The sequence below is a fragment of the Arachis ipaensis genome, chromosome B10, assembly GCF_000816755.2.
Source record: "Arachis ipaensis cultivar K30076 chromosome B10, Araip1.1, whole genome shotgun sequence".
Taxonomy (NCBI): Eukaryota; Viridiplantae; Streptophyta; class Magnoliopsida; order Fabales; family Fabaceae; genus Arachis; species Arachis ipaensis.
The window spans coordinates 20,450,103-20,461,988 of NC_029794.2; the positions used below are offsets into that span (position 1 = coordinate 20,450,103).

At 34.5% G+C, this 11,886-nt stretch overlaps 3 protein-coding genes and 1 long non-coding RNA gene across 5 annotated transcripts; all 4 read right to left on the minus strand.

Moving 5' to 3' along the window:
* On the minus strand, positions 404-805 carry LOC107620313. The gene has a single exon (XM_016322492.1). The coding sequence runs from the start codon at positions 803-805 to the stop codon at positions 404-406; it is 402 nt and encodes a 133-aa protein (XP_016177978.1).
* On the minus strand, positions 839-4,347 carry LOC107620315. The gene is made up of 7 exons (XM_016322493.1): positions 4,160-4,347; positions 3,004-3,923; positions 2,273-2,585; positions 1,971-2,149; positions 1,696-1,851; positions 1,480-1,583; positions 839-1,420 (listed from the first exon to the last, which is right to left on the minus strand). Exons 1-7 carry the CDS (start codon positions 4,345-4,347, stop codon positions 839-841), a joined length of 2,442 nt encoding a protein of 813 aa, XP_016177979.1.
* On the minus strand, positions 5,984-6,549 carry LOC110268374. The gene is made up of 2 exons (XM_021114488.1): positions 6,361-6,549; positions 5,984-6,264 (listed from the first exon to the last, which is right to left on the minus strand). The coding sequence occupies exons 1-2, from the start codon at positions 6,547-6,549 to the stop codon at positions 6,037-6,039; spliced, it is 417 nt and encodes a 138-aa protein (XP_020970147.1). The 3' UTR covers positions 5,984-6,036.
* Positions 6,671-11,680, minus strand: LOC110268057. Of its 2 annotated transcripts, none has more exons than XR_002356091.1 (5): positions 11,648-11,680; positions 8,409-8,512; positions 7,125-7,615; positions 6,899-7,031; positions 6,671-6,763 (listed from the first exon to the last, which is right to left on the minus strand). It is a non-coding gene; the product is annotated as an uncharacterized LOC110268057 (long non-coding RNA). The 2 variants fall into 2 exon arrangements; XR_002356090.1 differs by lacking the exon at positions 11,648-11,680 and adding an exon at positions 8,600-8,719.

Sequence of the window (11,886 nt, forward strand, 5' to 3'; positions counted from 1 at the left end):
AAATCTTCAGACCATTTCTATTCCTAACTCGAGAAAGAGCTACATAAAGTTGACTGTGACAAAACACAGGACGGCACAAGAACAAACTGACTGTTGATAATGTCTGACCCTGGCTTTTGTTGATTGTCATCGCAAACGACAAAGAAACTGGGAATTGACGGCGTTGGAATTTAAACGGTATAACCGTATCACTGGGAATCAAATTCATTCTGGTGATAAAAACTTTATCCCCAACATTGCTACCAGAAATAATATCCGCACCGATCACATTTGTCCCTAGATCTCGCACAACAAGTCGAGTCCCATTACACAAACCCCCAGCTGGATCAACATTCCTCAACAAAATAATAGGCACGCCTATTTTCAACTTCAACGAATGATTAGGTAGACCAGAACACCTAATCTAATTCAAGAATTCAACATTTATCCAATCAACTTCAACATCAGAATAGGCATCACTACCACATATCGAATCAGCACTGAGATAATTTTTCTCCTCACCGGGCAACAAGTCAACTATATAATTGTTTATCTCTTCAACATTCTCGACAGTCAGAGCCAGTATTGCCCTATCCTGGAAAAAGCTTGGATCACGAAAATTCTGAACCAAATTCAGATAGATTGTATTTACAATATCTTCCACTGGATTTTCCAAAACAAGAATGATTAGATCAGAAGGAATATCAACAAGAAGTTTGTCATTGACCAGAGTTCCATATAGACCTTCACCGATATGAAGTATCCAATCTAAAAACGACCTTAACTCCTGAGCAGTTGATTGTTCCAATCCACTTGCTAACCTCATATTTTTGGTCAATCGCAAAACTTCACAGTATTTCTAGAGGACAGAAGAATTTATGGACGCCATCACAATCTCAGCACGAGAACCTTTTGGAATAACTGGCAAGACCTGCCTGAAATCACCACCAAGAACGACCACCTTCCCACCAAAAGGTAAATCTTTATTCCTATCAGAGACCGAAACCATTATATCCTGCAACGTCCTATCGAGCGCTTCAAATGCTAATTTGTTAGTCATCGGTGCCTCATCCCAAATAATCAAATCGGCCAATCGGACTACCTCAGCTTTTGGACTATCCTTCTTAATCCGACAAATAGTATCTTCAGTCGGCTCAACAGGAATATTGAACATAGAATGCGCCGTCTTACCACCAGGTAACAACAGAGAAGCAATACCACTAGAAGCAACGTTTATAACCATCTTTTTCTCAGATCGCAATCTAGCTGACAAAACTCTGTATAAAAAAGTTTTTCCAGTGCCACCAAACCCGTACACAAAAAAGAATCCATGCCTCTTATTCGAAACACAATCAATAATTTTATCGTAGACCACCCTCTGTTCTTCATTTAACTTGGAGACATTTGCATCGTGCTCACGAGTCAAAGAAACAGTATCATACTGCAACTCACGCAACAACATCAAATTGCTAATTGAGAGACTAAAGAGTTATTAGGAACCGGCATGCCAGCATAATTTCTCAATGATTTTCCATTACTCTGCAATAGTTTCTCAATCTCCAACAAACAAAATGCTTCCAACTCATCCTGACTCATCGTTAGATCTACGTTTAACGATAATCAATAAAATATTAGCACCATAATATGATTTCTGTACTGTGTGTGTGTGTGTGCCTGCCTGTCATATAATAAATTTATGATGAACAAAATTCTTACCGGGATATTGCAGCTCATGTCTTCTGCGATAAAGAATATCATCAGACAAATAAGCCCAAGTTTGTTCCCAAACTGACATCTTCCTATGGAACCAGATAGCAACAACATCACAAAAAGCCTCCTTAGCTGTGCAGCTGACGCTAACTCGGAGACTTCCTTAATAGCAGAAACATACTCCTTATCATCTATCAAGAATCCCATGGCGAAACATGCCTCTTGAAATGTATCATAAGTAACACCATTCACGGTTCTTATACTTCAAAAACTGGTACAACCTTTCTGCACATTCAAAAGCATCCGCATGTAGAAAAGTTCACCAGATGAGGGATGAGCGAAACTCAATCTTCCAATTGAGAATCCCCTCTGTCTTGGCTTCCACTCCCTGCTATTCGAACAATAGACAAATTTTCCTGGATATTCAACATATGTTAAAGACCGCCCCTCCGAGAACCGCCTGTTGGCCATCATCCAACCCGTAAACATCGTCAGCAAATCTTTGTTGCGCAAATAAACATGAGTAGTGATATCAGCATCATCGAATACAACATGTTGCTAGTTTGGCAAGTGAAAAGTCAACCTCTGTACCGCCGGCCATCTATGATGAATATCATAAGCAAAAATTCTCCACATGGATTCAGACGGTGACAAATAACGACAATCGTAATACTGTTTAATCTCATCAACCACCTGGGAGGATTCACCAACATCATATGTTTCTCCAACAGTTGCAGTCACCCGATCCGAACCCTTATTGACATACTTAAAAAGATACTTAATCACGTTTGACTTGTTACATAACCCAAGATTTATGTGAGCTTGATATTTTATTAACAGCAGTGGATTATAGGGCACAACAAATCTGTTATCAATATCAACATCGTTGATCTTCACTGTGACACCCGTATTACGACGTCTATATATTGGATAGCCATCCTCATCAAAGCTCGTTTGGTCAACAAATCTTTTTGGATAAAATTTTGAGCACTTACCATCTTTCATGCAAGGAGAACTCGGTCTAAGTCGACTGCAGGGACCATGGATCATGTACTTGGTGATGACATTATAAAGAGATGGAAATTTCTGGGGATTGGGTAGCTCGACACAGATGAATTCATCAACAATTTCAACACTTTGTAAGTTGTTTTCCACGTTAAGCCAAAGTAACATGTGTGCATGCGGTAGACCTCTTTTTTGGAACTCAATAGTATACATACCTAAAAACTACAAAAACATCCTACAGAAGCCAGACAACTACATGTCCGAAGACAACAGACAGAGATTGAGATGCTAAGTGAGAAAAGAACATACCTGCATTAAGTGGACCAAAAAACACACCTTCCTTGAGATCGCTAAGGAGGCACTTCAACTTGGCAAGAAAGACACGACAAGAGATATCAGGACGATCAGTGATGGGAATTCGCTCTCGCTCTGTGAATCGCTGAAATTCAGGCCAATTTGGATTAAACATAATAGTGAGGAATAAATCTGGATAGCCAAAATGTTTACAAATTGTCATGGCATCCTGACAACGGTTAAACATATAACATCTACCACCAGTGAAGGAAAAAGGAAAAATGATTCGTGTCCCAATTGAAGAAGCTTCATCATCGCCACGATGCATAGCCTCCTCTATTCCTTGAAGGACTTTTCCTCTAATTGTACTTTTCTTCATTCTAATCTCATGCAACCTTTGGGACTCAATCATGGTGAAACAATTAACAACAAATTGCTGAAATAACCGTCTACACTTGTGAATAATTCTATCTTCGTGTTCCCTAATCTGGAGATGAAAACATATGAATTCCCTAAGGGAAACCCTTGTTCTCCTTCCAGGAACATATCCAGGCTGTTCACCTCGATAACCAATGTTCAGTTGGTAACCATCCTCACCATATGGAAACAACAAAGGATACTGTAAGGGCCAATACAGAGCATGAGTTTCATAAATACGTTGCAACTGACCACCAGTAGATCGAACAATAATGTCATGGCCATGATCCGATGAATCAAAATCTCCAACAATCAAAGCAGCAACTTCATCGCAAGAAGGAGCATTGTAAATTCTTCGATCAACCTTCCTTTGCGAATACAACTTCAAAGAGAAAATCTCAGATGGATGACACTGATAGAATTCTCTAACTCTTCGAAATGACTGTGCTATGACATTATGAGTATCGATCATTTGTAATAACTCAGCTATCAATTCTTTATCTATCTCAGATGTTTGCCTAAAACAAATATACATTAACCACAAAAATATATTTAAAAACCACACAGAATACAAATGTCATATATTTTGATATATCATTATTAGCAAAAAAGACCAATAAGACTTTATAACGGGAACAAAATACAGTATAACTATCAGATCACAGCTATAAACCTGTTTTCCAATACAAATAACACTAAAACATCAGGAAAATACAATAAAAAGGCCGAGCAACAAAATTTCAAACACACATACCCAAAGATTCGCTGCCTATGCATTATCTCATGCTGAGTGTCGTATATATATAACTGGGCAAATTTAGGCTTCGGACCAGCATCTGGGAGCAAACTTCCAATCCGATGATAATTTTGACCACTTATTATAAACTGCGGTGGACCCTTCCCATCATTCACTGAATCCAATACCTTACCGCCAAGAGACATGAAGGCAAACATACTATTCTAAGATCGAATATTTTTTTGGAAGTACAAACTCTTGCTATCATGTCCGTTAATCAAATTATATAACAGATCTGGGGGCTTTCGGAGATAAGGTAACTGAATTTTTCCTTTTGAGCAACAAACAGTAAAAATAGGACGATTAACTATAGAGTCTCTTTCAACACGTTCTAATAACCAGAAACACGCGCCACAAAGTGAACATTCATAGTTAGGATCACCAACATCAAGGCAACCTGGCAAAGATAAAGTCGAAAAAAATATGCACAACAACAAAAGAATTTCATCTCAATTATGTGGCACGAAATATATTCAACATAAAATGAACAAACCATTAGCATACAGATATAATATAGACTAAATACTTGACTCTTTTAAATTTTGTCAAAAAAATATATGACAAAACACTACTTCTATTTTATACTGACTGAATAATATCTCATCACAGAAGCACAATGGAATCTTTTAGCACTAAGCAAATAAGAATAATATTTTACTATTCTTGAATAATAAATGTTTTAATAAAGAGAACATACCTTGTATCTCACTTTGCAAGAACAAAGGATGATCAATAACAGAGCCAACTTGACTGAATGAATTTATCGAATGATCATATATTTCTGACTAGTCTATATCATCGATTTTGATTTAAAATAACACAAACTTATGTAAATATATATTCGACAACGAAAAATAAAAAAATTAATGATGAAATAAGAAATCAATTAATTATCTAATAATCAGCATCCAAATTGAATATTAAAAATGTAATAAACTATGAAAACCAATGAAAATTAAACATTGATTTATCAAATAACTAAATATAAATAAAGCTAAATGCACATTCAAGAACAGTTTGATTTGTGCTAACATTAGAATAAACTTTGTTTCATTATTTTAATCACTCATACTAACTATCAAGGTTCAAATTAAATAATCTAAATTACTATTAGAATTATCTTGTATTTTTTTTAGACTTTAATGACTCAATTGGTCAATAGAATGTTGTAAAATTTTGAACCAAGTGCCTATATTTTTTTTTACTTTAATTGAGTCATTCCACAATTTTTTTCTGAATTGGCTGCCAAGAATTTCCTTTTCTTTTAATTGAATCCATGCACCATATTCTTTGTTGTAAACATCTCCTTATACAATTGACCGAATCACTATCAACAAAGGCATAATTGAAAAAACTAAAAAAAAATTGACGGACAGAACTAAAAGAAAAAATATTTATATGGAACTAATAGAAGATTTTCAAAAATTAGAGGAACCCACAGAATAGTTAAATTTTTTTTAAGATACAACTATTGATTATGACATCAAATTAAGAAAGTTTCAGCAAATACCCCTTGTCTATTATTTAGGTAGAAAAGTTAATTAATTAATTAATTACATGAATCCAATTAGATAACCAAAAAACCCTTCATATTGTCCAAAACAAGAATAAACACTAATTAAACAATTTAATAACCTCTATTACTTGTGTATGTTTGAAACAACTATATAAATTAAATCTATCTACTGATCTAAATGATTCCATAAATAATTTTATAATGGCATTAATTATTTCAACAAGATAAAAATACATAAGAGTTTAAAAATACATAAGACCATAAGAAAAATTTACCACAGCACAATAAAAAAAAGGAACAAAACATGAATTTACACAATCTAAAAATAATTATATGTATATGTAACCTTTTTTGGAGTAGACTCGTCATCAGCATCATAATCAGGAAGTTCAAACATGGCAATAATGGTGGGATCATCACATATTCTCCTAACTCGGAAAGTGCCATAAAATGTATCATGTGGGACACCTTTGGTATCAACCTTCAGCAGTAACTTCTTTCCAATGAGTCCTTGGAATATGGGAGGATAAGTATCCCCACATACAAGCTATTTTAAAAGTAATGCATAAGAAATGTAGAGTTTAAATAACACATATCACATCCCATAAAGTGAACAACACACAAAAGAAAACTAAGAGCATACACTTGCATCTCTTTGAACCTCAGTAAACAAGTCAGCACATGATTTCTTAAGCAAATAAGATGCCTCACGATGAAAGAGAAGGAAAATACCCTCCCCACTATGATCTTCAACTGTTATTTTAATTTTAAATCTGCAGAGAGAAACAAAAAAGGAACACAATGATTCGGAATAAATAATACCAAGAAACATTATTTTTATAAACAATCCACAAGACAAAATGAAAAGACATTTTGAACAAAATTTCTAACCTTGGAGTCACATTAGTTATGTGCTTTAAACAAAAATCATAGTAATATGCACCATTTTGATGATAGATACCCTTTCCACAGACACAAGCAGAATACCACCAACCTCCATCCTCAACAATACCTTGGATTGTACCAAAAATGATAAAAGAACCCTCCTATGCAATGGGCATTCCAAAATTTGTTAACAATATGAATGAAAAAACAGATCTGGAAATTGTTCTTTGATTTTCTTTTTCAGTTCATTTGTGTATAAAATAAACATAAACACAACTAACTCAAAAGAAGACAACCTCATTGTTATCTTGAAGCTCTTCAATAGTGCATTTTCTAGTTAAACGCATGAAATCATCTTCCAAGGAAACAACTTTACCCTCATTTGCAATAAAGAGTGGCTGGGTACCATTGACACCTTGCTCAACCATACTAAAAAAAATTATGCAAACATTTGTACTTGTTACTCCAGATTGGTTCTAAATAAAGAATACAATAAAAATCAACAAAATAAACCATGCTAACCTCTGCCTGAATTCAACAACTTCAGGAAGATCAGGATTAAATAACATTTGAGTGGCATACATCACATTTTGAAGGCCTACTTGACTTACACAGCAACACAGAAAGAGTCTAGCAAATTTTATTGGAGACAACACCTAGAGTAGCAATGAGATGTATAGAAAACAAACAATGTACCCCTAAAGAACTTGACTTTTGCAAGTTGAATGACTAAAACAGGCTGCTCCACATAGCCAGAGGCAAGAAAATGATTTACTTGATTAACATAGTCCCCAAATAATGCACATCGCACTGTAAGACTGAAACTCAAAACATGACAAAGAATGAAACAGAAAATAAGGAAAAACGATGATTAAAACATAAAGAAAAACCAGGAGAAATGACTCAATCAACATACTCTTTTGAAGTTAATTCCAGCACAATCATTTTCACAATTTTCCCCTCTTTTGCATATTCTTTCTCTTCTCCCACTGAAGTTAAAAGACCAACGACATCTATTCCAGATAAACACAACCTATTAAATATTCAAAGCATTTGTTAAAAAAACTTGAATAACAGTAGACCAAGAAGATAGACACACCAACTAAAAAATCATAATCTTGGGTCATGTTCAACAGCTCAGAAAAAGGTAACATGTTGAAACAAGTCTTAGGGATAACATCTTCATCAACAGCTACAACAGTGATTCGGTGAAGGAAAACCAATTTGAATTCATGAGAAGTTGCTCTATAACTACCATGATTTGACACAACAGTAAAGTATGCCATTCTATAAACTTGACCTTCAATTATATGATCCCTAAACCTATTAAGGAGTGGTTTCTTAACTGTATCTTGAAGTTTTTTACACTGGAAATCCAACAAAAGAACAAAATCAGATTAGTGAAACACATAATTTAAACTTGAAAACTTAAAAAAACAACAACTAACACCATATTTAAAAGAGAAGCTAATAGGGGCTAACATGCTCATCAAGGAGAATCATCTCCATTGAGTTAGGAACCTCATGGTTACCAAAAGAGGGTACAACGCAAAGCCTTAGAACCCTAGCTTTCAGCCTCCAAGCCTCTCTAGGAAGATGTATCTTGGAAATCATATCAAATGGAGGAGGCATTGCAGAGGAAAGAAAGGAGATAAACAGAGTTGATGAAATAGATAAAAATATGAACAAAAAAAATTCTGAAATAGACAAAGTTTAGGAGGAAATAGAACACAGCAGAATGTTTGTGCATTGAATGTGGTTCACCAACCATCTTTTTATAGAAAAAATCCAGCACACAAGGCTCACCTTTTTGAATTCAAATTGAGGATGGAAATGGAGGGAAAACAAAATCTGAGTCCATATGCATCTCCATTCAATGGTATAGAGACAACTAATCATAGGAGCAAAACCTGAACCAACACAAAAACAGGAAAAAAAAGTTAAAACTTTCAAGAAATCAACAAATAGGGACCAAAAATTGGGATATCACACCATACCTACTACAGTGCACCTACATGTCATTATACCATAGGGAAGGCAGTCATCAACTATCCCAAACAATGATTCTACTCATGGCAATGAGAGTTGGTAAATGTGTTAGGTAGGGATACATTCGAAACAGCAGCTGAATGGGAAAAAAAGTATAGACAAACATTAATAAAAATCTGTCAATCACATCAACATTTATGAAACGGATGAGATTGAAACCTAATACCTTGAACAGGAAGGAATGGAATTGGGAATGCAAAAGTTGAATGGGAGTGGCATAAGCATTTTCCTTTATCAAAGAAGCAAACAAATTCATGAAAATCAGCTCTACTATTTTGCAAGAGGTGAAATATACAGCAACTTTTGCATAACCAATAAAGGATTGAAATGCAACTGAGTTGACTAACAAAAGGTTTCATCATATGTAAATAAATCAGCAAGAAGCTATCAATCAAGTCCTATCAATAACATCACCACTCATCAAATAGATTATATAGTAGATAGTAGATTATATAGAAGAGAATTCCCTAGTGACACAAACAGTGCAGAAAACAGTATAAAAACTCAATGGATTTGTTGAATATACACAAAGTAAAAAATTAAAAATAGATTCATCAATTTTCAAAGAATCTGACAGAAACTTCCAAAGAATGTAACCAAGAACATGAACCCAGAATCAAACCAAGTCAAATAAGAGAACATGATTCTGAATGCAGAAAAAATTATAAATTGCTACATTCAGCCCAAACAATTCAAAGGGATTAGTGAATGAGAATGGAAATTCAAATGCAAAACTTGAATAGGAGAGAAAAAACAGGTGAAACTTTCAAGAAATCAACAAATAGGGACCAAAAATTGAGATATCACACCATACCTACTACAGTGCACCTACATGTCATTATACCATAGGGAAGGCAGTCATCAACTACCCCAAACAATGATTCTACTCATGGCAATGAGAGTTGGTAAATGTGTTAGGTAGGGATACATTCGAAATAGCAGCTGAATGGGAAAAAAAGTATAGACAAACATCAATAAAAATCTGTCAATCACATCAATATTCATGAAACCGATGAGATTAAAACCTAATACCTTGAACAGAAAGGAATGGAATTGGGAATGAATTGAAATGCAACTGAGTTAACTAACAAAAGGTTTCATCAGATGCAAATAAATCAGAAAGAAGCTATGAATCAAGTCCTATCAATCACATCACCACTCATCAAATAGATTATATGGTAGATTATATAGAAGAGAATTCCCCAGTGACACAAACAGTGCAGAAAATAGTATAAAAACTCAATGGATTTGTTGAATATACACAAAGTAAAAAATTAAAAATAGATTCATCAATTTTCAAAGAATCTGACAGAAACTTCCAAAGAATGTAACCAAGAACATGAACCCAGAATCAAACCAAGTCAAATAAGAGAACATGATTCTGAATGCAGAAAAAATTATAAATTGCTACATTCAGCCCAAAAAATTCAAAGGGATTAGTGAATGAGAATGGAAATTCAAATGCAAAACTTGAATAGGAGAGAATGAAATTGGGAAACTTTCAAGAAATCAACAAATAGGGACCAAAAATTGAGATATCACACCATACCTACTACAGTGCACCTACATGTCATTATACCATAGGGAAGGCAGTCATCAACTACCCCAAACAATGATTCTACTCATGGCAATGAGAGTTGGTAAATGTGTTAGGTAGGGATACATTCGAAACAGCAGCTGAATGGGAAAAAAAGTATAGACAAACATCAATAAAAATCTGTCAATCACATCAATATTCATGAAACCGATGAGATTAAAACCTAATACCTTGAACAGAAAGGAATGGAATTGGGAATGAATTGAAATGCAACTGAGTTAACTAACAAAAGGTTTCATCAGATGCAAATAAATCAGCAAGAAGCTATGAATCAAGTCCTATCAATCACATCACCACTCATCAAATAGATTATATGGTAGATTATATAGAAGAGAATTCCCCAGTGACACAAACAGTGCAGAAAATAGTATAAAAACTCAATGGATTTGTTGAATATACACAAAGTAAAAAATTAAAAATAGATTCATCAATTTTCAAATAATCTGACAAAAACTTCCAAAGAATGTAACGAAGAACATGAACCTAAAAACAAACCAATTTAGATAAGAGAACATGATTCTGAATGCAGAAAAAATTATAAATTGCTACATTCAGCCCAAACAATTCAAAGGGATTAGTGAATGAGAATGAAAATTCAAATGTAAAACTTGAATAGGAGATAATGAAATTGGGAATGCAAAACTTGAATAGGAGAAGCTGGGTCTATAAACTGACTTTGATGAAAAAACTCTGTCACTCACATCACCATGGAGAAAGTAGATTAGGTAGAAACCCCATACCTAGAAAATGATTCAGAAAGCCAAACCCGTGATCAATAAATATAAGAAAAGGTAAGTAAGAAGACAATCTTTATAATCATTATAAAATACCAACAATTGATGAAATACACAAACCAGATGCAACAAACAATTCAACAGCTAGCAAAAGGAGAAATGATAATCATACCAACAAAATCTAAATAACGAAATGAAGAAGAGGAAACAGATTCATAGACCATCCTCAAAATTAACAGCAACTTCCAAAGAATGTAACCAAGAACATGAACCCAGAAACAAACCAAGTCACATAGACACAATTTGCAAATTAGGAATTTCACGAACCCTAGACAATAAGATCTGGCTTCACCGTCGAACAGATACGAAAAATTATCACAATTTACACAATTAGGAATTTCACAAACCGTAGAGAATAAAATCTGGGTTAACCGTGGAACAGATACCAAAATTGATCACAAAGATTCACGAACCTTAGACAATAAGAGCTGGCTTCACCGTCAAACAGATACGAAAAATTATCACAATTTTTATAATTAGGAATTTCACAAACCCTAGAGAATAAAATCTGGGTTAACCGTAGAACAGATACCAAAATTGATCACAAAGATGTACACAATCAAGGAAAAGAAAAAGGATGAAGAGGAAAATAGGTTTGGATACACCTGATTGATTCATTGGAGATCTTCAATTTGAGACTCTATCGGAAAATCCCTAACCTGCGATGAACGGTGCCAAAGCAAAGTACCAAGAAATAGAGCTCGTACACAGAGTTTCATAGGGCAGACGAAACGAAGGTAGGAGAAGAAAGCAAAGCTCCTAGGGTTCCAACTAATCATTACCTGTTCAAACAAATCCATCAAGAAGGCAGGTTGCGTGAGCGATTCGGTGAAAGGAAACGTAG